This window comes from Thalassophryne amazonica, chromosome 8 (genome assembly GCF_902500255.1).
Source record: "Thalassophryne amazonica chromosome 8, fThaAma1.1, whole genome shotgun sequence".
Taxonomy (NCBI): domain Eukaryota; kingdom Metazoa; phylum Chordata; class Actinopteri; order Batrachoidiformes; family Batrachoididae; genus Thalassophryne; species Thalassophryne amazonica.
This window is the reverse complement of record NC_047110.1, coordinates 103,226,734-103,252,744: the sequence shown is the minus strand read 5'-3', so window position 1 is coordinate 103,252,744 and position 26,011 is coordinate 103,226,734. Positions and strand designations below refer to the sequence as shown.

General features: G+C 46.9%; 1 protein-coding gene and 1 pseudogene across 1 annotated transcript in view; one reads left to right on the top strand and one right to left on the bottom strand.

Annotated features, from left to right (window-relative positions):
* Positions 1–2,893: 2,893 nt before the first annotated feature.
* LOC117516215 overlaps positions 2,894–26,011 on the top strand; it is a 30,933-nt gene continuing 7,815 nt past the window's right edge. The window contains exons 1-2 of the mRNA XM_034177132.1: positions 2,894–2,942; positions 3,985–4,104. Coding sequence (XP_034033023.1) covers positions 4,009–4,104 — 96 coding nt within the window. The 5' untranslated portion in view covers positions 2,894–2,942; positions 3,985–4,008. The remainder of the gene's footprint in view (positions 2,943–3,984; positions 4,105–26,011) is intronic.
* On the bottom strand, positions 24,580–24,698 carry LOC117516417 (annotated as a pseudogene).

Below are 26,011 nucleotides of genomic sequence, written 5' to 3'. Positions count from 1 at the left end.
TATCTGCTGCAGGATTCCAGCTGTCAAAAAGCACGTTCTGGAACAAGATTCCACAAGAAATCCAGATCATCTGTATGCTGTAAATATTGTTAACGTGCAACAAGAAGGAGCAGGTGTGGGTCCGTATCCACAAAAGCCTCCAAACTAAAATTCTTAGAATCGTGGGTGAAGATCAGAGTTATTCATAAAGTGTCATAACCCTTAAAGGAGCTCCTGAGATGATTAAATGGTTTGGAGTTCAGGAGTTTCTTCAGCAGAGGAGAAAACCCGATCAGGCTGACGGACAGAGACAGAAGAGTGAGTTAGTAAAGTTACACTACTAAACTTACTCTAGATTACATCTCGCTTGTGACTGATTTCATTAAAGATGCATCTACATCTCCAACACAGCGCAACAACACCATAACGTGTTGACCTTTGACCTTTGCAAATCTCCCCATGTGGGACTAATAAAGGAATACCTTATCTTGACCAAATTACTCCAGAATGCAATCACCTCTCGGTGTCTGCCCTTGTCTCCATTATATGGAGAATGAGCAGGGGTGGGGTTTGAACCCGGGAACCTTCCACACTGAAACCAAGTGCACTAACCACTTGGCCATCAACCAATACGCTACTCATAATTACAGCATTTTCAGAACCTCATACTGTGTCACAGTTCATTTCTTTTCCACTTGTATTCATGAATAAAGCAGATGTTTCAGTGTTCTTGGAGTAATTAATGGAACCCACATCCCAATTATCACAGTCACACAAAATTGAGGAAAAATAAATAAATAAATAAAAATCTACATTTTACAGAATTATTGGCACACTTGTTTTTTAACTATAAAATTTTTAATATTTTCTGAATTTAATGCGAATGAACAAATTGTGTATATTTGGAATATTTAAATGTCTAAAGTTAATGAACACCAGCAAAACTACATTGATATAGTAAAAACAAAAATAAAGACATCAGCGGATGGATACAAGTTAATTTACATTAATGCAAACTGTGGTGAATCTGTCTGGAGGAGGGTGTTCTCAAAAACTAAACCACCTTGTAAAAAGGAGACTAATGAGGGAAGCCACCAAGACAACACTGAAATGTTTGTGTGTTTGTGGGTGTGACTGGAAAAACAAAACAAAACACTGTACTAGTTTGTCAGTCACAGCAGCGGGAGTGGAAGAGGGAAGAAAATGCTTCCGCTCTAAATTGAGATAAATTCCACAAGGAACCTGAAACTGATTCATCATGTTCTGACCTCAATCTTAGCGTGATAGCTCCTTCTAGTGATAAGCTTCAGCAGTGCAGCCAAAAAAAAATTAAAAAAGAAAAAGCTAATGTTTCAAAAACAGGAAAAGTCTGGAATACTGTCATTGTGTTTTTGGTGTTTTTGTTTTGTTTTTTTAAGCGCACTGGTGCATGTGCCCCACAGCCACATGCGCTCTCTGACTGCACTGATGCTCTTGTGCCTGATCACATTATAAATGAGTGCAAAATTCTTTTTTCCCCCCTGAGTTTTACAAGATCATCAAAGGTGCCATTCTCATTTCTTTCTACTGCATCCTATCACCCAATCAAAAGCTGTGCTGTCACGTGGACAGGTGTGTCAGGTTGCACCTGCTCTTATTTGTCTCACTTCACCACCTGTCTCTGTCTTTGTCCTCGGGGTGTCCGGTCTGTCAGGATGGGCAGCGGGGCATCAGTCTCTGAACCCTACAGGCCTGAGACGGAGGAAACCGGATCCACAGAGCCCGAACCTGCTCAGGCAGCCACACCGGCAGGATGCAGCGATGATGACACCATGCAGGTAAACAAAACAACAACAAAAAACTCTATACGATCAATTTGACTATAAATGTTTATGTGACGTTTATTTTCAAGCAGTGAAAAATCTGATGACATCACATAAGTCTGATGTCACAAAGGATTGAAAATTTAATTAAAATATGTTCAGAAATAAATACAAATGAACCAGTTTTGATTAATCGGACTATATCATGAACTATTAAAAGACATAAATGTACATGTGTGCGTTACTGTCACAATTTGATGAATTTACAGTAAATGATCACTTTTACAGCCAGTATTCACTGAACAAGTCGAGGGTGAATAGTCATGAAGAAATGCAAACAGGAAGAGACCGCATATTAAATCTGTGCAGTTGGTAGAAAAAGTGACCATGCAAGAAAGAGTCTAGTGAGGGAAGCCACCAAGATGCTGCACAGGGCAAATGGCACAAGCCCACTTGGAGGGTGTGTCCTAGCACAGTTTGTTATTAAAGTGTAAAGTCAGGTGCAAAATGGTTGTTTTTTACTGTGTGTATTATTCATGGGCATTTTATAGTTTGAATGTGATATCAACCAATCAGTGAGTCATCTGTAATTTGTTGAGTTCGACCAAACTTTGTATGTCAATGCAAGTTGACCCTGAAATTGCCCTTAAAGAATTTGTTTTGGCAAAGCTCAAGGAATTTGATTTTTTTTTAACCCAAGTTGGCCCAAATGTGGCCCACACTTAGGTGGATTCCAGAATTGCCCTGGCAAGGTTGGCCAGCTGCCTATCATTTAGGTTGAGGTCATTGGGGTTAAATTCCCTTTCACCTTTATTGTTGGGACTTTGAACCACCTACAGTCTTGCACATATACTTGCAGTTATGTCCTTCAAGTTCTCTGGAATAGTATTCCTGCAACTTTACCAGATCATGTCTGATGGGATGAAGTGCTGTGTGGTGTTTGAGATTAGAACCTGTGACCTTGTCCTTCACGTGTTTTTTCAGGCAGATGTGGAGGTGCCGCAGTCTGAGAGTCACGCTGTGGAAATCCAGTCTGTAAAAAATGAGGGGAACAAAACACAGTCCCAATGTGAAGATGAGCATGGAGGAGGAGGAGAAGAAGAAGAAGAAGAAGGAGAATAAGAAGGAGAAGTGCATACGATTCAGAATCCAGGCGTGACTGTGAGGTTTTAAAATATTCACACAAACATCAATAATGCAGCTGTAATGTTCTCGATTACAACAGCAGATTATCACGCTGCTACATGTAGTTAAGTTTAACCTGATACCATTAAATGGCTTATAAAATATTATTATTATTATTATTATTATTAATAATAATAATAATAATAATAATAATAAAAATAAAAATAATAAATTATACTTATTATATTCACTATCCTACATATTATATAAGCATGTATTATTTGTACTACACTCTCTATAGGTTTAATATAGTATACTTTTACTTTCATTACCGGGCATGGCAGCAGTAGTGCAGAGTAATGTAATCACACGTGTATGTTTGTGCACAAAATAACTCCGACATGGGTGAGCATATTTTCACCCAGCTTTGTAGGAATATTCTTTAGGTGACTATCTCCAGATGATTAACATTTGGAGTAGATCAGTGAAAGGTCAAGGTTATAAAAACACACACAAAACAGCATATCTCTGCAAACCAAAGGGCTGCAGACACAATGGGAAGCTTACATTAATCAGAAAATCATCTGATATCAAAAGGTATGAATGACATTAAGATAATGTCACAAATATATCACGAAGTTGTCATACTCGTATTTTGCTGAAAAACACATTTTTTTCCCAGCATATCTCTGCAAAACTTTGACTAAAGAGGTGATCTAAAGTGTATATTGATTTGCTAATCATCAATCAAGTGACACTGTGAAATGTAGACACTGATTCTGTGCGTCAGGTATCCCTCACACCAGTGCCTTGCTGTTATACTAAATTACATGATAAATAGTTAATTTATCTGCATTATACTACATTTTCTTTTGCCATGTTATACCCGATCATATTTAATTTTTATATTATAATGTGCACACTTGGCTCCTGTTATATTAAAAAGTGTTAATAATATGATGAATAATAACAACAATAATGGTGTCAGAATATAGAAACTGTTTCATTCCTGTGTGTTAACCAGGAATAACTTTATTAATTTGGTTGTGTTATTATTATATGTTTTCTCTGTCTTCAGGAAAATGTGTCGGAAGGTGAGGAGATGTCTCTGGATTTTGAGAGTTTTCTCCACAATAACGGGACACTCTACAGCTGCTTCAATCTCCACTGCAACAGAGTTTATGTGGACGAGGCACAGGTGCAAACATCTGTCAAACTGATCAGTAATTGACTGCAGATTATTGAACGTACACTCAAAATATAACACAATGCTAAAATACCATTGGCCGTATGAGCATTGTGTTCTTTATAATTTGCAGTTGATTAATTTGTACATGTTCAATAAAGCCCCTCTATCAATCAGTCAGTCAATCAATCAACAATATTTACGTTTAAAGAGCATAAGTTGTGCAAATCAAGGAATATTTGTAGATCACTCTCTGTGCATTTGCAGGTGAGGCAACTTTTGAGGCAAATTTTACTCCATAGCAAGTTAGCTTTGAGTTAGCAGAAGTTACGGTGCACGCTATGTCTGCAAAATGTCTTGTATATTACTACGGAGGTGTTATCAGGTTACAAAAACAGTGTTTTCAGTTTTAAAAGTGTTTATTTCTCGCTAGCTTTTACATAATATATGACAGGATATATTTACACACAAACGAAACAGTTTTACAGCTAGCTAACAGCCTGTGACGTCACCATGCTAACATCCGCGAAATGTCTCGCAAATAAGTTCAGAGGTGTTATTAGTGTTTATATATATATATATATATATATATATATATATATATATATATAGCTGTCGGATCCACCGGAACCCATCGTACCGGAGTCCACTACCGTGGCCACCCTTACCTGGGACGTGGAGAAGACCGTCCGGGAGGCCCTGGCACGGAGCCCGGATCCCGGAACAGGGCCAAAGTTTTCCGCGCAGGTTTGGAGAAGTTTCTGCCGGGAGCTGGGGGCCACCGTGAGCCTCTCGTCTGGGTATCACCCTCAGACCAACGGACAGGCTGAACGGGCTAACCAAGAGCTGGAGCAGGCCCTGTGATGTACCACATCCGCACACCCGACGGCTTGGAGTGAACACCTGGCCTGGATCGAGTATGCGCATAACAGCCAAGTGTCCTCTGCCACTGGCCTCTCCCCGTTCGAGGTGTGTCTGGGGTACCAGCCCCCTTTGTTTCCTGTGGTGGAGGGAGAGGTCGGTGTACCCTCGGTCCAGGCCCATCTGCGGAGATGCCGTCGGGTGAGGCACACCTCCCGGTCTCACTGCGGATCCATCCAGTTTTCCACGTTTCAAGATTGAAACCACATCACACCTCACCCCTCTGTACACCCGGTCCGGCGCCGCCTCCTGCCCGTATCATCGACGGGGAGCCGGCTTGGACAGTGCGCCAGCTCCTGGACGTCCGTCGAATGGGCCGGGGTTTCCAGTATTTGGTGGACTGGGAGGGGTATGGACCCGAAGAACGCTCCTGGGTGAAGAGGAGCTTCATCCTGGACCCGGCCCTCCTGGCCGATTTCTACCATCGCCACCCAGACAAGCCTGGTCGGGCGCCAGGAGGCGCCCGTTGAGGGGGGGGTCCTGTTGTGTGGGCCGCCAGAAGAGGAGGTACTGCTGGCCCACCACCAGAGGGCGCCCTGCCTGAAGTGCGGGCTTCAGGCATGAGAGGGCGCTGCCGCCTCACAGGAACAGCTGAGGTGACAGCTGTCACTCACAACTATGACAGCTGTCACCGATCATCTGCACTTCACCCCGGATAAAAGCAGGATGACACCTCCACCACGTCGCCGAGATATCGTTCTCCTACGGAGGTAATACTCTCAGCCTGAATAATATTGATTCCAGTAGATACATTGTTGCAGCTGTCTCCCCGGAGGACCGGCGTGGGCCGCGACTGCTTCGCTCTGCTTTCCGTCAGATAAGTGTTTGAGACAGGAGCTGCACGAGTGTGTTAGAGGTGGAGGTGGAATTCCCACCGTTGTTGTTACTGGGTGTACACACACCCACACTTGACTGTCTTTGCTCTTCGCCAGCAGTACCAGATCCGACACGCGGAGATGGTGGCCACCTGGGGGACTCGGGACCTGGCGGCTCCAGTATCCTTCGAGTTCGGTGGCGGAGGACATCGTGTGGTTCCGGTTCTTCTCTAGACGGGCGTCTCCTATCGTCGAGCCTGCCCACACGACACCTTTATCCATTGACTTTGTATTTATTCTATAATCTGCTGTGTGTGGTTGTGGCATTCACAACAGTAAAGTGTTCAAATTTAACTCCTTCTATTGTCCGTTCATTTACACCCCCTGTTGTGGGTCCATGTCACTACACTTTCCCAACATGAGTGGCTGAGTATTAGGACCTCACCCTGAACACTTGAGGCTTGTTTTCACGTGCAGGTCATCAGGGCTCACAGCTGTGGTGTATTCTGTCTTGATCAGAGATTGCTGCACTTAGACCTTGAATGCACAGTGTGTGATTGCCAGAGACTCGACCTTGTGAGCAGACGTGTGAGATCGACGTCAGGAGAACAATCTCACCATTACGGACGCAGAGACCGCTCCAGGTTTGACGCCACAGTCTGTGAAGGAGGATTGGGTGAGGTCTCACGCTCTTCAGCACACTTCCTGAGGTAATTTGGTTTTGGTGACTTTTATGAAGTAATGACAGTGGATTTGGTGTCCCTCACACCTTGTGTTATTGAGCTGTCACGTTATGCTAATTGTCTAATCAGCTTCTGCTGCAGTGGAGATTTGAACTAAGTTGTTCCGTGCCTGCAGGGTGAGAAGCTGATATATATTTAAGCCAGGAAGTGTTTGCTGATTGTGTGCACCCTTTTGAGCTGTGTCTCTCTGGGTGGAGAGTGGTGGACTCACCTCATGTTTTCTTTCTTCACAGACTCGGTTTGTCGCGGCCACCTGGGGGGTGTCGGCGGGGTCCCTGGGTCCAAACTGCTGTGGCTCCGGACCGTTTGCGCTGCTGAGAGCGCGCCGTGTTTTCACCTCACCAGACCCGCGGACATTTTTGGTTGTTTATCACTGCACTTATTATGATTATTAAATTCTGTTATCTTTTGAACCGTGCTCTGCTTATTTCGTGCTGGGTCCTGTCAAACGCTGGGTCGGTGCGCCGACCGCGTCCGACACATAACACTTAGGAGTGGTTAGCTTATCCATTATTGGTTAGCTTGTGCTTGCTTGGCTATATTCTTGAATTTCCTAGTGCACAAAGTACACTACTTTACCTACTTATCTACCTCCATAAATCCTACGTGATGTTGGAAGATAGGGTTGCTCTCTTAGAGAGCCGTGTCCGTAAGATAGAGCAGCTTCTTAGCGCAGTGGAGTTAGATGTTACGGGCACCCCAGATGAGGTTAGTGCTGGGCCTGCTAGTGAGCCCATTAGCATTAGCCTAGAAACGCCGGCTGTGGAGGACGGTTTGCAGACTGTGTCGAGGCGGAGGAAGCCCCGTAGGGCTTGGTGCCCAGTTGTGGCACCCCGATCACACTCGCCACTGCGAACTGTGAATCGGTTCTCCCCCTTGGATTGACCTGATGTGAATTCTCCGAGCCCACAAGTGACATCCACTCCTATCTCCAGGCCGAAACTGGAGACGTCGGCTGACGTTAAATGTATTCCTGGGGCCAGAGCTCCCAACATTGCATCCCATCTTAGGGTGCTGACGCTGCAGAAGGGAAGACAGACGAAGGAACATGACATGAGATATAGTCACATAGTTATTCACGTCGGCACCAATGATATCAGGATGAAGCACTCAGAGGTCACAAAAATGGACATAGAGAGGACTTGTGACCTTGCCAGAAAGATGTGTCGGCAATAGTCTCTGGTCCCCTCCCCTCCCAGGGTACTGATGAGGCATTTAGCAGGCTGACATCATTAAATAGGTGGCTGGCGCAGTGTTGTCAACAGCAAGGCTTTAGCTATATTGATAACTGGCCTTCGTTCTGGGGCCGCCGTGGCCTGCTGATGCCGGACGGCCTCCACCCTACTGGGGAAGGCGCCGCCATCTTGTCTGCAAACATAGATAGAGTTCTACAGGGAGGGTAACATTAGGAATCTACAGCAGGCCACGGAGCAGGTGATTAGAGACCCTGCAAGGCTTATGACAAATGTGGGTGTGGAATCCATTAGCTTAGTGGGGAAATTAGTGCAGAAAATCCACTGTGGTGATAGTGCAGTTTATCTGCCAGGGAGGGAAATTCAACAAGTTGAGGCTGTGGCCTGCTCCCGTAGACGTGTCCATAAAAATCATAGAGGGATATGCTTTGCAAACTTAATACCAATTGCTATATTGGATCATATTGAAATTGAGGATGGCCCAGTGGTTGTTCCAGTAACAGCAAAGATTTCGTGTCTGCTACCTACAACACACGTGGAATGTCTCAAACCTAAACCTACTTCTAGGCATCTTATATATGCCACTCTGGAACCACCCCTAAACCCAAACAATTCAACTGTCAACCCCACTGAGGTCCTTAGACTGGGTCTCATTAACATAAGATCACTGTCCTCAAAATCATTGTTGATTAATGATTTAATTATTGATCATCACTTAGATATGATTGGGTTATGTGAAACCTGGCTTAAACCTACAGCTGTCCTCCCCTTAAATGAAGCCTGCCCACCAGCATACACATTTAGTCACGTCCCTCATGATGCGAAGCAAGGCGGGGGTGTTGCACTTATTTATAAATCTAGGTTTAGCTTATTAGCTGTTGGGGGTCACAAATATAACTCGTTTGAGCATCTGATTCTCCGCTCTGCTCAGGATATTACACATTGCCAAGGTCAGAAGAATAAAAATCAGCCTCCTGGCCCATATTCTGAATTCTTAAATGAATTTGGTGTGTTCATCTCTAACTTGTCAACTAGAGCAGATAACATTCTGATCATTGGTGACTTTAACGTTCATATAAATAAGCCTTCTGATCCCCTCTGCAAATCATTTATGGAAATTGTGGATACATTAGGATTTCGGCAATGCATTCGGGATTCGACGCACATTAGTGGAAATACCCTGGATCTGGTTCTTGCACGTGGTATTGCTGTTACGAATATTGACATCATGCCTCTTACATCAGTGGTGTCTGATCACTCACTTATTAAGTTTACAGTTTCGCTGCCGTGTTTAGTGGAACAACAACCTTATTTATCACTGCAGCAATGCATCAACTCCTCAACTAAGACTGAACTAGAAGCTAGACTGCCTGATGTCTTAGACTCACTTTTGACAAATACCCAGTCAGTAGACAGACTTGTGGATAGTTTAAACTCAGTGCTCAAAACGACACTCGACATGATTGCACCACCTGTGTTAAAACCCAAATCCCCCAAATCGCAGTCACCTTGGTTCAATGATTACTTGCGTGACCTCAAGCATAAAGCAAGAGGTCTAGAACGGAAATGGCGTCGTTCAAAATTATAAGTATTCCACCTTGCGTGGCGTGATGCTATCTTAGACTTATCACACCCATTTTGGCATCTTTGCACTGGCTCCCTGTCTCTGTGAGAGCAGATTTTAAGGTTTTGCTATTGACTTATAGGGTTGTTCATGGACTGGCGCCATCTTATCTGGCTGATCTGGTGGAACTCTACGTGCCGGCCCGGGCTTTGCGGTTGCAGGATGCGGGACTTCTCTGTGTTCCCAGGGTGAAGAAGAAGTCAGCAGGTCCAAGAGCCTTTTCGTATCGTGCACCCACCCTGTAGGAACAGTCTTCCTGCGACCGTGAGGCAGTCTGAGTCTGTGGACATTTTTAAGTCAAGACTCAAAACCTATTTTTATTCTCTTTCTCATGGATAGTTTTTATTTTTATTTGTTTTATTCTTTTACTTCTGTTTTTATTTATGTATTTGATTTTTTTTTATTCATTTTTAATTATTTATTCAATATTATGTTGACTTGTTTTATGTAAGCCTCCTTGAGACGGCTTTTGCTGTGATTTTATAAGCTAATTAAATTAAATTAAATTAATTAATTAGACTATAAGCATGCATTATTGGCTACAAAGCGGACCTATTACTCTGATTTGATCAACAAAAACAAGCATAACTCAAAGTTCTTGTTCGACACGGTGGCAACACTTATTCATGGGCAACCACCTGTAGCTCGCTCTCCTTTTACAGCACAAGATTTCCTAGATTACTTTGAGAAGAAAATAGATGACATTAGGTTGAACATATCCCAGCATGCCTTAACCCAGCCACTACTGTTATGTGTAGGACGCTGGTGAGAACCGATCCAGCGTCTAATCGAACCCAGCGTTAAATAACCAGAAGCAGTTCCAAAAAAAACCCAAATTTATTTTCTTTCCCCCTGTGCTGCACACAAAATACTAAATAATAAATCTGGTGAGGTGAAGAGGCGGCGCACTCTCTCAGCGTCACAACGGATCGGAGCCCGAACATTCTGGACTCAGGAATCCCGCCGACACCCCCCAGGTGGCTTTTCCCAGGACTGTACTCTGCGAAGCAAACCAGACAATTTTCACCAATATTTAAATATAACTGCGCAAAAATGCCAAATTACAATCACATATGATCTCAAAAATAATCACCTTTGACATGTGCTGACAGCGTTTGCCTCTCAACCTCGTCCTCCTTCACAGGCGCGATGTCAGGACCTGGAGCGGCCCTCAGCGTCCCTCAAACGGTCGTCACAAGGTCGTATTCTCCGGCAATTCAGCCCTGATCACTGCTGGCTTAAATGCAGTTCTTCGTTTCTTCATTGGCATCAGCTGAGAGTCCTTAGGTCCGCACGTGAATGCCACAGGTGTCGTAGATCGTCCTGATGGAGAGCCGCACGTGAATGCAACAGGTGCAGCAGATCGCCGTGACCGAGGTGAGAGACTCTTCTGCAGCACACTCTCCCCAGAGATCAGTGTTGTGTGGGCCGCCAGAAGAGGAGGCACTGCTGGCCCACCACCAGTGGGCGCCCTGCCTGAAGTGCGGGCTTCAGGCACGAGAGGGCGCTGCCGCCACGTACACAGCCGGGGGTGACAGCTGTCACTCATTATCTCTTGACAGCTGTCACCCATCTACTCTACATCATCTCACTCCATAAAGACCAGACGTCATCTCCACCTCATTGCCGAGATATCGTACTTCTTTGGAGGTAATATCCTCAGCCGTTTGTGTTACAATATCATCTGTATATTGTGAGTGTTTGCAGGAGTACCGGTACCTCTGTCGGTGGAAGCTGAGCGAGTGCTGGACGGCACTCTTTTCCCCTGAGAAATCACTGCGGTACTCTGCAGAATATTGAGTGAGAGGTGGAGGTGGCATTCCCACCGTTGTTGTTACAGGGTGTACACACACCCACACTTGACTGTCTTTGTTCTTCGCCAGCAGTACCAGATCCGACAGTCGGGGACGGTGATCACCTGGGAATTCGGGACCTGGCGGCTCCAGTATTAACCAGGTTCGGTGGCGGCGGAAATCGTGTGGTTCCGGCTCTTCTCAGGACAGACGTCTTCTATCCTCGAGCCTGCCCACACATCACCTTTTTGGATTGACTGTAATCATATTCTGAGATTGTCTGTACGTTCGTTGTGCACCTTCACAACATTAAATTGTTATTTTTTGGCTCATCTATTGACCGTTCATTTGCGCCCCCTGTTGTGGGTCCGTGTCACTACACTTTCAGGATATCTCGGCCAGCGTCATGGACTCCGAGGGGCGTCACCCGGCTGTTGAACGACCAATGGGAGAGCAGGGAGCACAGGCGTCTGCAGGAGGCGTGATTGGTGAGCTGCAGCACATTCTCACTGCCTTTACGGCTCGGTTGGATCAAATGACCGAGCAAAACATCCTCCTGAACCGCAGGGTGGAGGCTCTCTCCGCGCAGGTGGCGGCGAGCGCTCAGGGCGCTGCTGCAGCTCCTCCTCCTGCCGACCCTGTGTAGGATATGAACGTTCCAGTGGTGGTTCAACAACCCCTCCCACCATCCCCTGAAGCATACATAAGCCCTCCTGAGCCGTACGGAGGTTGTGTGGAGACGTGCGCGGACTTTCTCATGCAGTGTTCGCTCGTCTTCGCACAACGTCCCGTCATGTACGCGTCAGATGCTAGTAAAATAGCTTATGTGATTGCTCTGCTTCGGGGTAAGGCACGCGCCTGGGCTACGGCGCTCTGGGAACAGAACTCACGGTTGTTATCAGCATACACTGGGTTTGTGGGGGAGTTCAGAACAGTGTTTGATCACCCTAACAGAGGAGAGACCGCTTCAACAATGCTGCTGTCAATGCGACAGGGGCGCCGGTGCGCAGCCAAATATGCAGTCGACTTCCGCATCACGGCTGCGAGGTCCGGCTGGAATAACGTTGCGCTCCGCGCCGCCTTCATAAACGGACTGTCATTGGTCCTGAAGGAGCATCTGGTAGCTAAGGAGGAACCGCGGGATTTAGATGGGCTTATCGATCTCGTTATACGGTTAGACAATCGGCTGGAGGAACGCCGTCGGGAGCGAGGCGAAGGACGTGGCCGGATACGCGCCGTCCCTCTCCCTTCCGGGTTCGAAAAGGGGCCGCCCTCCCCACGCTCCACAGCCGCAGCGCTCTGTGGGGCAACAGCTCCCCCTGCTGACGTTGTTAGGGAAACGCACAGGGCCAAAATGAGGAGGCTGATCCGCGGGGTGTGTTTTCTCTGCAGCTCAACAGAGCACATACAGAAAAACTGCCCCAAACGGCCACAACAACAACCGCCCTCAGAGACTGGGCTAAGGGGGGGTCAAAACATTCACGTGGGACACACACAGATTGCCACACGACTCCCAGTTACAATCCTGAGCGGGGATTTAACCCTTCAAGCCCCAGCACTGGTGGACACGGGGTCAGAAGGGAATTTGCTAGACAGCAGATGGGCAAGGGAGGTAGGGCTCCCTCTGGTGGTGCTTCCTTCGCCATTGCAGGTGCGGGCACTAGATGGCACCCTCCTCCCTTTAATCACACACAAGACACAACCAGTAACTCTGGTGGTGTCTGGAAACCATTGGGAAGAGATTGAGTTTTTTGTAACTCCTTCTACCTCCCGCGTGATTTTGGGCTTCCCATGGATGTTGAAGCACAATCCCCGGATTGATTGGCCGTCTGGGGTGGTGGTTCAGTGGAGCGAAACCTGCCATCGGGTGTGTTTAGGATCCTCGGTTCCTCCCGGTTTACAGGCTAAGGAGGAGGTCAAAGTCCCTCCCAATCTGACGGCAGTGCCGGTTGAGTACCACGATCTTGCTGACGTCTTCAGCAAGGATCTGGCACTCACCCTTCCCCCGCACCGTCCGTACGATTGTGCCATTGATTTGGTTCCAGGCGCTGAGTTCCCGTCCAGCAGGCTGTACAACCTCTCACGACCTGAGCGCGAATCAATGGAGACCTACATCCGGGACTCATTAGCTGCCGGGCTGATCCAGAACTCCACCTCCCCGATGGGGGCAGGTTTCTTTTTTGTGGGCAAGAAAGATGGCGGACTCCGTCCATGCATTGATTACAGGGGGCTGAATGAGATTACGGTTTGCAACCGATACCCGTTGCCATTGTTGGATTCCGTGTTCACCCCCCTGCATGGAGCCAAAATCTTTACTAAGCTGGATGTGATAAGATACCTCCTCAGAAGAACAACACTCTTATGCCTCGCTCCCTGGTCTTCCCCCCTCCCCTCAGCTTCTCCAGCTCTGACGTGAACTGTGACTGTCCAGGACTTTCTCAGCCTGCGCAGGGCTGTTCCCTCCCCCCCCCCCAGACTGTCGAACAAGGCCGTCGACGGCGCCGAAACTGGCTGCCTTCCGGAGTGTTCTGATAAACTGGTCCTTTCAAATCTCGGTTGTCGTCCTGTGTCCTTGTTTGTCTCTGTGATTATTGTTTTTTTTTGTGCTGATGGGATTTTTTTTTTTCCCTCATTGCCACTGTGTAATGCAGCGGCTATGAGGGTTTTTTTTTTTCTTCTCCTTTTCCCTCGTGTTTTGCTTTATATATATGTTTTATGTACCGGGCCGGCCTATGTGTTGTGTGTTATGTGTGTTGTTTGTTATGGGTCGGTGTTGGTTTGCTCAGCCCTGCTGTTGACCAAGGCAGGGATGTACATCTGGAGCTGGTCCCCGGGCGCCTAATGGCGACCTCTGCTCCTACTGGCAAATAGGATGGGTTAAATGTAGTAGCCACATTTCATTGTGCAGGAAAGTTCTTCTGTTCTGTGCATATGACAATAAAATTTCCTTGATCCTTGATCTTAGAAATGCGTATCACCTGGTTCGGATCCGGAAGGGAGACGAATGGAAGACTGCATTTAACACCCCGTTAGGTCACTTTGAGTACCTGGTCATGCCGTTCGGCCTCACCAACGCCCCCGCGACGTTCCAAGCCTTGGTTAACGACGTCTTGCGGGACTTCCTGCACCGATTCGTCTTTGTATATCTGGACGATATTCTCATCTTTTCTCCGGATCCTGAGACCCATGTCCAGCATGTACGTCAGGTCCTGCAGCGGTTGTTAGAGAACCGATTGTTTGTGAAGGGCGAGAAGTGCGAGTTTCACCGCACGTCTTTGTCCTTCCTGGGGTTTATCATCTCCTCTAACTCCGTCACCCCTGATCCGGCCAAGGTTGCGGCGGTGAGAGATTGGCCCCAACCAACAAGCCGTAGGAAGCTGCAACAGTTCCTCGGCTTCGCTAATTTCTATAGGAGGTTCATTAAGGGCTACAGTCAGGTAGTTAGCCCCCTGACAGCCCTGACCTCTCCAAAAGTCCCCTTCACGTGGTCGGATCGGTGCGAAGCCGCGTTCAAGGAGTTGAAACGACGGTTCTCTACTGCGCCAGTTTTGGTGCAGCCCGACCCTAGCCGCCAGTTTGTGGTTGAAGTGGACGCCTCTGACTCAGGGATAGGAGCCGTGCTATCCCAGAGCAGAGAGACCGATAAGGTTCTTCACCCGTGTGCCTACTTTTCACGCAGGTTGACCCCGGCTGAACGGAACTATGACGTCGGCAATCGAGAACTCCTTGCGGTGAAAGAGGCTCTTGAGGAGTGGAGACACCTGTTGGAGGGAGCATCTGTGCCGTTCACGGTTTTCACTGACCATTGGAACCTGGAGTATATCAGGACCGCCAAGCGGCTGAACCCCAGGCAAGCCCGCTGGTCACTGTTCTTCTGGCGTTTTGACTTCCGGATCACCTATCGCCCCGGGACCAAGAACCAGAGGTCGGATGCCTTGTCCCGGGTACACGAAGAGGAGGTCAAAACCGCACTGTCGGATCCACCGGATCCCATCCTGCCTGAGTCCACTATCGTGGCCACCCTCACCTGGGACGTGGAGAAGATCGTCCGGGAGGCTCTGGCACAGAGCCCGGACCCAGGCACAGGTCCGAAGAACCGCTTGTACGTCCCACCAGAGGCCAGAGCTGCAGTCTTGGACTTCTGTCACGGTTCCAAGCTCTCCTGTCATCCAGGGGTGCGAAGGACCATGGCAGTTGTCCGGCAGCGCTTCTGGTGGGCGTCTATGGAGGCCGACGTCCGGGAGTACATCCAGGCCTGCACCACCTGTGCCAGGGGCAAGGCAGACCATAAAAGGCCCCAAGGACTTCTCCAGCCGCTACCTGTGCCTCATCGCCCCTGGTCCCACATCAGCCTGGATTTTGTCACGGCCCTCCCGCCATCCCAGGGCAACACCACCATCTTCACGATAGTGGACCGATTCTCCAAGGCGGCCCACTTCGTGGCCCTCCCGAAGCTCCCAACAGCCCAGGAGACAGCAGACCTCCTGGTCCACCACGTCGTCCGTCTGCATGGGATACCCATCGACATCGTCTCTGATCGTGGTCCCCAGTTCTCCTCACACATCTGGAGGAGCTTCTGCCGGGAACTGGGGGCTACTGTGAGCCTCTCGTCCGGGTATCATCCGCAGACCAATGGACAGGCAGAACGGGCCAATCAGGAATTGGAGCAAGCTCTGCGCTGTGTGACGTCCGCACATCCGACGGCCTGGAGTAAACATCTGGCCTGGATCGAATATGCGCATAACAGCCAGGTGTCCTCTGCCACCGGCCTCTCCCCATTTGAGGTGTGTTTGGGGTATCAGCCCCCGTTGTTTCCCGTGGTGGAGGGAGAGGTCGGTGTGCCCTCAGTCCAGGCCCACCTGCGGAAGTGCTGTCGGGTGTGGCGCTCCGCCCATTCTACCTTGTTGAAGGCCCGGACGAGGGCGAAGACCCATGCAGACCGCCGGCGATCCCCGGCCCCTGCTTACCAGCCCGGGCAGGAGGTGTGGCTTTCCACGAAGGACATCCCCCTCCAGGTGGACTCCCCGAAACTTAAGGACAGATATATCGGACCATTCAAGATCCTCAAAGTCCTCAGTCCTGCCGCAGTGAAGCTCCAACTCCCGGCTTCACTGCGGATCCACCCGGTTTTTCACGTGTCACGGATCAAACCTCACCACACCTCACCCCTCTGTGCTCCCGGACCGGCGCCGCCTCCTGCTCGGATCATCGACGGGGAGCCGGCTTGGACGGTGCGCCGGCTCCTGGACGTCCGTCGGATGGGCCGAGGGTTCCAGTACTTGGTGGACTGGGAGGGGTATGGACCCGAAGAACGCTCCTGGGTGAAGAGGAGCTTCATCCTGGATCCGGCCCTCCTGGCCGACTTCTACCACCGTCACCCGAACAAGCCTGGTCGGGCGCCAGGAGGCGCCCGTTGAGGGGGGGGTCCTGTTGTGTGGGCCGCCAGAAGAGGAGGTACTGCTGGCCCACCACCAGTGGGCGCCCTGCCTGAAGTGCGGGCTTCAGGCACGAGAGGGCGCTGCCGCCACGGACACAGCCGGGGGTGACAGCTGTCACTCATTATCTCTTGACAGCTGTCACCCATCTACTCTACATCATCTCACTCCATAAAGACCAGACGTCATCTCCACCTCGTTGCCGAGATATCGTACTTCTTTGGAGGTAATATCCTCAGCCGTTTGTGTTACAATATCATCTGTATATTGTGAGTGTTTGCAGGAGTACCAGTACCTCTGTCGGTGGAAGTTGAGCGAGTGCTGGACAGCACTCTTTTCCCCTGAGGAATCACTGCGGTACTCTGCAGAATATTGATTGAGAGGTGGAGGTGGCATTCCCACCGTTGTTGTTACAGGGTGTACACACACCCACACTTGACTGTCTTTGTTCTTCACCAGCAGTACCAGATCAGACAGTCGGGGACGGTGATCACCTGGGAATTTGGGACCTGGCGGCTCCAGTATTCACCAGGTTCGGTGGCGGCGGAAATCGTGTGGTTCCGGCTCTTCTCAGGACAGACGTCTTCTATCCTCGAGCCTGCCCACACGTCACCTTTTTGGATTGACTGTAATCTTATTCTGAGTATGTCTGTACGTTCGTTGTGCACCTTCATAACATTAAATTGTTATTTTTTGGCTCATCTATTGACCGTTCATTTGCTCCCCCTGTTGTGGGTCTGTGTCACTACACTTTCACAACAATCAGCCCCAAACCACCTGGGAAGGAAAACAAACACAAAAACAGCAAACAATGTCCAGCCAAACCCCCCAACACACAACAGTACCCCCCCTTCAACGGGAAGCCTCCCGGCGACCGCACAGACCTGGCCCGAAAACAGCCCCTCTCTCCGGGGTCCAAAGCAGAAGTCAGGCAGTGACGAGGCCCCCAGTGTCCACAGCAGGCAACAGGGCCAGGAGATGCAGCTGGAAGCCCGGCTGGCACCAAAACAAAAACACTCCCAAACAGCCCCAAAAGAGTCCCAACACAAGCCAACATGAAAATAAAAACAGAAAAAAACCCCAACATACCCCCCCCCCCAGATAACAGTACAAACACACCCCAGGAAAGCATACCGGGGAAAACACAAGATAAAAACACAACACCCACCCCAACACCTCCCCAGAGGACCGTCCCATCAAACCCCGGGGAGAAACGAAAAACATACAAACCCAAAAACCCAACAAAGCCCCAATAACTCAATATAACACAAGCAGCAGCAAGAAAAACCACAAACACCCTCCCTCCAACACGCAGAGCACAACACCCCCCAGAGGACATTACCACCAGCTCCAGGAGTAACAACCATGGCCGGGGCCATCCAGAAATCCCCAGGCATACACGGGAGTCTCAACGCCCCCCAGAGGACCGTCCCATCAACCCCAGGAGACACCCCCATGACCCAGAAACCCCTACCCCAGCCATACACGGCTAGTTGGCCCCACAGTCAACTTCCCCCCAGAGGACCGTCCCATCAAACCCCGGAGGTGGAAAACAGGAGGAAACATAAATTACATAAAGATCCCAAACCCCCAGGGGACCCCAAAAACCACCCCAGGGCCAAATAAAAACAAAAGGGAGCCCTGTTGACCCCCCAGCACCCCGAAAGACCCCAGAACACCCCCAGAGTCTATCGGCAGTCACGTCATGGCAATCGGCTCAGGACTACTGAGCCGGGTGGAGACAACAGGAAAAACTTAACCCAGTCCACCCCCAAGTGTAGAGGAAAACCGGAAGTACGTCCAGTGTCGTCACTCCGACTATACTCCAGCCTACCGGGAGGGGTGGACAGCGGAAAAGGCGTACGGCTCAGATTGGCCCCATCGCTCCGACTGAAGCATGTTCCCACTGCACTACACCTCAGTGACGCCAATGGCGAACGGTCAGAGGCTCACTGAGGCTGGAGTGGAACCGGGAATCAACTAAACCTAAATAAGGACCCTGACCCCCCCCCCCCCCCCCCCCCCCCCAGGTGCAGAGGTTTTCTCGGAGACGCCCAGCGTAACCAACCTGCACCACCCCACAACGCTAAAGACGAACGGTCAGAAGCGTGTGAGGTTGGGGTTAGGGGACAGGGAAATAAAAATCAACAAAACAAAACAACCCACCCCACTAACAAAAACTAAACAACTACAAATAATAAAAACTCACACTTACCTGAGTCCAACGAACTCCGATCTGCCAGCCTGTTCACTCCACCAGAACTGCCTCAAGTGCTGTAGTTCACAAAATCAGTCAACAAGAAAAACAAACAAAAACAGACCAAAAAAAATAAAACAAAAACATGTGGTCTGTTTTTTTTTCTTTCTTACTACGCGATACACAAAAATTTCCCCATTTATGTCCTAATTAATTTCCAAAAACACCTGTTTCCTGACGCTCATTTGATCGGGGCAATATGGCTGTTCTAACCCTTCCGAGTTGCATTGGCTCATCTACTAGAGGAGCTAGAAGTCCCGTCGGAGGAGTCTCAGTGGAGCGAAGAAGAGGCGGTCCGGAGTGGTGTCGGGGAAAGCCCCGAGACACAAAACCCAGCTCGGACGTTCGCCCTCTCTCCCGTCCACGCTCCTTAATCCGACCGTCTAGACGAATAACCAATGATATCAACTCATCTAATTCATTCGGTTCGTCACGGACTGCTAGCTCGTCTTTCAGGGACTCATTCAACCCGTCTACAAACACCCCCCTCAAAACGGCAGCATTCCAGCCGGACTGTGCGGAAAAGATTTGAAAATCCACAGAATAATCGGCTGCGCTTCGCCGCCCCTGTCGGAGGTTCAGCAACCATTGAGCCACGGTATTTGTTTGCTTCATTTGGATCGAAAGGTGCTGTACTTGCTCCCAAATCATCTCCAGGTGTTTTTGGACTTTTTCCTGAAAAGGAACTGCCTCTGCCGCTGGGTCCATACTGGTTTGGCCGGAGAATTCTGTTATGTGTAGGACGCTGGTGAGAACCGATCCAGCGTCTAACCAAACCCAGCGTTAAATAACCAGAAGCAGTTCCAAAAAAACAACAACTTTATTTTCTTTCCCCCTGTGCTGTACACAAAATACTAAATAATAAATCTGGTGAGGTGAAGAGGTGGCGCGCTCTCTCAGCATCACAACGGATCGGAGCCCGAACGTTCTGGACTCAGGAATCCCGCCGACACCCCCCAGGTGGCTTTTCCCAGGACTGTACTCTGCGAAGGAGGAACAGAGGTGAGGTTATTCAACACTGTTGCCAAGAAATACTATTTAGAGGCACACTTATCAGCAACACGTTCAGGTCTGACTATGGTCTTAATCTAAAAGGGCAGCTGCTCACAACCAGTGGAGGATTATTGATCCACGCGCCACAGCCGTGAGGAGCAAACCAGACAATTTTCACCAATATTTAAATATAACTGCGCAAAAATGCCAAATTACAATCACATATGATCTCTTAAAAATAATCACCTCTGACATGTGCTGACAGCGTTTGCCTCTCAACCTCGTCCTCCTTCACAGGCACGATGTCAGAACCTGGAGCGGCCCTCAGCGTCCCTCAAACGGTCGTCACAAGGTCGTATTCTCCGGCAATTCAGCCCTGATCACTGCTGGCATAAATGCAGTTCTTCATTTCTTCATTGGCACCAGCTGAGAGTCCTTAGGTCCGCATGTGAATGCCACAGGTGTCGTAGATCGTCCTGATGGAGAGCCGCACGTGAATGCAACAGGTGCAGCAGATCGCCGTGACAGAGGTGAGAGACTCTTCTGCAGCACACTCTCCCCAGAGATCAGCCCCAAACCACCTGGGAAGGAAAACAAACACAAAAACAGCAAACAATGTCCAGCCAAACCCCCCAACACACAACAACTACACCCTGCTATTGAGGTGGGCGCCACTACTGAGGTATTACCTAGATTTACAGAATTTGATAGTATCTCTCTAGACATGCTGACGAAACTCATAACATCAACAAAAAGCGCAACCTGTTTATTTGATCCTATACCAACAAAACTGTTTAAGGACCTGTGGCCCACTTTTGGGCCGATTGTGCTGGAAATTGTTAATCTTTCTTTAACTTCTGGATCTGTTCCTAAACATTTCAAATCTGCAGAGGTGTCAAGTAACGAAGTACAAATACTTTGTTACTGTACTTAAGTACACTTTTTAGGTATCTATACTTTACTCCATTACTTATTTTTCTGGCTACTTCTGACTTCTACTTATTACATTTTCACACAAGTATCTGTACTTTCTATTCCTTACATTTTTAAAACAAACAGCCTCGTTACTCTTGGCTTCAGCGCCGGTGGATGTGCGCAGTGCAGCGCAGCGCACATCCACCGGCGCGGCTCCACCTGAAGCCCGAGGCGCCAGCGCAGTTCCACTGGCGCGGCTTTACCGAGGTGCCAGCGCGGATTTATCTGACCATGGGTCCGAAGAAGGCACTGACGGCGGAAGAGGGAGACGATATCAAGAAGTCCCTGGACTTTTTGTCTGAGGAAATCTCTGTTGTTAAAATGCAGCAGAAATCCATTATGGAGCTGGTGGAAGAAGTGAAGGCTCTCCGGATCCAGAATGCCGAGAAAGACCGGCGTCTGGTGTACCTGGAGAACCATGTTGCGGAGTTGGAACAGTACACAAGGATGAACGACGTTATTATTACAGGAATTCATATTAAACCTCGATCCTATGCACGGGCGGTGTCAGAAGACAGCGGAGGGGAGGCCAGTGAGCAGGAGGCCAGCTCAGTGGAACAACAGGTGGCTGACTTCCTGCAATCTAAAGGTATTCAAATGGACTGTAATAACATTGAAGCGTGCCACCCCCTGCCCAGGAGAGAGGATGGAGACAAGCGAGCAGTTATAATGAGGTTTGTCAACAGAAAACATAAAATGGCATTGTTAAAACAGGGACGGAAACTCAAGGGAACAAACGCATTCATCAATGAACATCTGACCAAAAGAAACGCAGACATCGCCAGGAAAGCTCGTCTCTTAAAAAAGCAGGGAAAAATTCAACAGACATGGACATCCAACTGTAAAACATTCATCAAACTGAACGGAACACCAGAACAAGTGAAGGTTATGGTAATCAGGAACATCGAGGAACTGGACAAATACGATCAGTAAGGTATGAGGACACAAACACATCACAACACCATGACACAGACCAGAGGAACCTATTCATCTACTACATCATCTACATCTGGAGACAAGAAGGATATAACTCAAAGGCTTGCTGATCATGGAAAACTAGAACTGAGAACATTTAAATACACAGAACACAATGTACTGGACTTGGAGCACGATATAGACCCGGACAATAATTTCTTCTCAAATATTAATGACAGTTGTTGCTATTATACAGATGGAGACGATATCAAGAAATCCCTGGACTTTTTGTCTGAGGAAATCTCTGTTGTTAAAATGCAGCAGAAATCCATTATGGAGCTGGTGGAAGAAGTGAAGGCTCTCCGGATCCAGAATGCCGAGAAAGACCGGCGTCTGGTGCACCTGGAGAACCGTGTTGCGGAGTTGGAACAGTACACAAGGATGAACGACGTTATTATTACAGGAATTCATATTAAACCTCGATCCTATGCACGGGCGGTGTCAGAAGACAGCGGAGGGGAGGCCAGTGAGCAGGAGGCCAGCTCAGTGGAACAACAGGTGGCTGACTTCCTGCAATCTAAAGGTATTCAAATGGACTGTAATAACATTGAAGCGTGCCACCCCCTGCCCAGGAGAGAGGATGGAGACAAGCGAGCAGTTATAATGAGGTTTGTCAACAGAAAACATAAAATGGCATTGTTAAAACAGGGACGGAAACTCAAGGGAACAAACGTATTCATCAATGAACATCTGACCAAAAGAAACGCAGACATCGCCAGGAAAGCTCGTCTCTTAAAAAAGCAGGGAAAAATTCAACAGACATGGACATCCAACTGCAAAACATTTATTAAACTGAACGGAACACCAGAACAAGCGAAGGTTATGGTAATCAGGAACATCGAGGAACTGGATAAATACGATCAGTAAGGTATGAGGACACAAACACATCACAACACCATGACACAGACCAGAGGAACCTATTCATCTACTACATCATCTACATCTGGAGACAAGAAGGATATAACTCACAGGATTGCTGATCATGGAAAACTAGAACTGAGAACATTTAAATACACAGAACACAATGTACTGGACTTGGAGCACGATATAGACCCGGACAATAATTTCTTCTCAAATATTAATGACAGTTGTTGCTATTATACAGATGAACAGTTTAATCGTATCATTAAAACGGATAACAAATTATCAATAATCCATTTCAACAGCAGAAGTCTGTATGCAAACTTTAACAACATTAAAGAATATTTAAGTCAATTAAAAAATTTTTTTAACATAATTGCTATATCAGAAACATGGATCAATGAAGATAAAGGAATGGATTTTGAACCGATCGAAGCAGTGGTTCGCAGATTGAAGCAATGCTTCGACCTATTGTTTCGTTTATTCTTTCTTTCTTTCGCTTAATTTTCCCCCGCTAAAACCCTAAAGAGCATACTTCTGTGAGTATTATTTACCTTTTCTATGTTAAACCGACCTGTTATGGTCTTCTGAAACAGTTGATAGATTGATAGATTTTATAACTTAAAAATGGGAGCGACGCTAACACGTTAGCATGTCTATGGCATTTTCAATGTTAAAAGTTAGCATGAAGCAGTTCCAGCTGTCTTCACGTTCGGGTGCATTTGTTTCAAATTGTAATATTTCTTAAATTTATTTTTGTTTATATATTAATAATCTAATGATTATTATATACAATTTCAGAGAAAGAGACAAAAAGAACCTGAATAGAAACACAACAGAAAATAAAATATAAAAGCAACTAACAATGAACATACATACATACAGAAATAAATAAATGTTTCCTGTGAACACCTAGTGACTCTTACACCTCCATTTCATCCCCGTTTTATTTAAGTTTAATGACAGTTTGTTTCGGTCAAACCATATTTTCAATGTGTTAATTTCTTCAGTGATTTCCTCCAGAACTATCTGACAAACTAGAAAACTGCTGCATCCTAGTAAGAGCAGAATACTACTGGAATGAATCTGAATAAGGAAAGTTGTTTTTTTTTTCTCACTAAATGTGCTGCACTCACTGCAGTTTATTGTCTGATAGTCCCAGATTGCATTTCAGAGCTTCTTGAATTGAAACATTTTCATGCAGGTGGTGTTGGGGGTAATTTTGGGTTTTGGGTCTGGGCCACATGTAGAACGAATCAGTTTTAAATTAAGCTTCAATTCATATAGTGGCATCTACCTTCTTTTTTTTTTCTTTTTTTTAAAGGTTACTTTAGTACTTTTATACTTTAGTAGGTTTGGAGGCACAATACTTTTTCACTTTTACTTGAGGTAAGAGGTCAAGTTGATACTTCAACTTGTAACAGAGTGTTTTTAACTGCAGTATCTTACTTCTACTTAAGTAAACAAATGTGTGTACTTTGACACCACTGCAAATCTGCAGTGATTAAACCATTACTTAAGAAACCTAATCTTGACCCTAGTGTATTGAAAAACTATCGGCCGATATCAAATCTATCATTTTGCTCTAAAATTTTGGAAAAAGTGGTGTCACGGCAGCTCGTAGACTATCTTACTGAGAATAATCTCTTTGAGCCAATGCAGTCTGCTTTTAGAAAATATCATTCCACAGAGACGGCTCTCACTAAAGTGGTGAATGATCTTCTGCTTACAATACCACCCTCTACTGTCCACAGAGTGGAAAAACAAAAAAATTGAAAGTCTTATGGCACTTGGTATTCCCTGCAGAATGAGTCGCGTGGAGGAGTGACAAAACATCTCCAGAGCTCTGTCTTGTTGAAAAAGTCAATATCACCCTCGACTGTCTAGAGTGGAAAAACAAAAATCAAAAGGCACCTGCTATTTTCAGGTGGTTTCCCATCCAAGTACTAACCAGGCCTGACTCTGCTTAGCTTCCAAGATCAGACAAGAGCAGGTGTTTTCAGAGTGGTATGGCCATACATGGAGAAACTGCTAAATTGTACTGCTTTTATAGCTGCTTTAACAATGCAAATTAACACTTTTTTGGATCTTTTGTTTTTTAACAGATCATTAGCATCTTCAATTCTGTTAAGCCTTTGTTGTCAATGCATGCTGAACACTATGCAATTGCACGTGCCCCTTGGTGCTACAAAATTCATGTAAAACAATGTCAATGCACTATATAAAAATCTTAAATGAAATTAAAGAATACAATATCAGTATTGCAGTATGTATGTGTGGATACTATTTTACATTCTGCTGGTCCCGATCAGATGAGATCGGTCGTTTTCAAAGTGGTATGGCCGTAAGTGGTGAAACCACCAAATTGTACTGCTTTTATAGGTGCTTTAACAATGCAAATTAACACTTTTTTTGGATCTTTTGTTTTTTAACAGATCATTAGCATCTTCAATTCTGTTAAGCCTTTGTTGTCAATGCATGCTGAACACTATGCAATTGCACGTACCCTTTGGTGCTACAAAATTCATGTAAAATAAAACAATGTCAACGCACTATATACAAATATTAAATGAAATTGAAGAATACAATATCAGTATTGCAGTATGTATGCGTGGATACTATTTTACATTCTTCTGGTCCCACACGATCATACTGGCTAATGCGCATAGAAGTTAAGCTTACACAGTACTGAGGGATATTACACAGACATACAAATTTTTAGAAGTTGTCTGCTTTGGAAATAAAATGTGCCAAGTATTGTGGATATAATTCCACTGTCTATAGATGATAATTATGCAACAATATGTTGATGACTAACGTTTTTGTCCAAAGCTCTGTCTTGCTGAAAAAAGCCAATAGCACCCTCTACTGTCCACAGAGTGGAAAAACAAAACAATTGAAAGGCTTATGGCACTTGGTATTCCCTGCAGAATGACAGTCGCGTGGAGGAGTGACAAAACGTCTCCAAGACATCCAATGATTTTTTTTACTTGATTTCTAGATAATTTTCTAGTCCTAAATGATTGACAACCTTCCTTGGCTGTTTAAAGTAGACAACATGCAAACCACCACTACGGTTCTGCTGCTGTTAGATCTCAGTGCTGCATTTGATACAGTGGATCATCATATTCTACTTGATAGGCTGGAAAATCATTTTGGGATTACTGGGAGTGCCCTTGCATGGCTGACATCATACTTGACCTGTCGTTCTCACTGTGTTTTGTACAGTAACACTACCTCTAACTTTAGTGACATGAAATTTGGGGTTCCTCAGGGGTCTATCTTAGGCCCCCTGCTTTTCTCCCTTTATATAGCACCCCTTGGGCACATATTG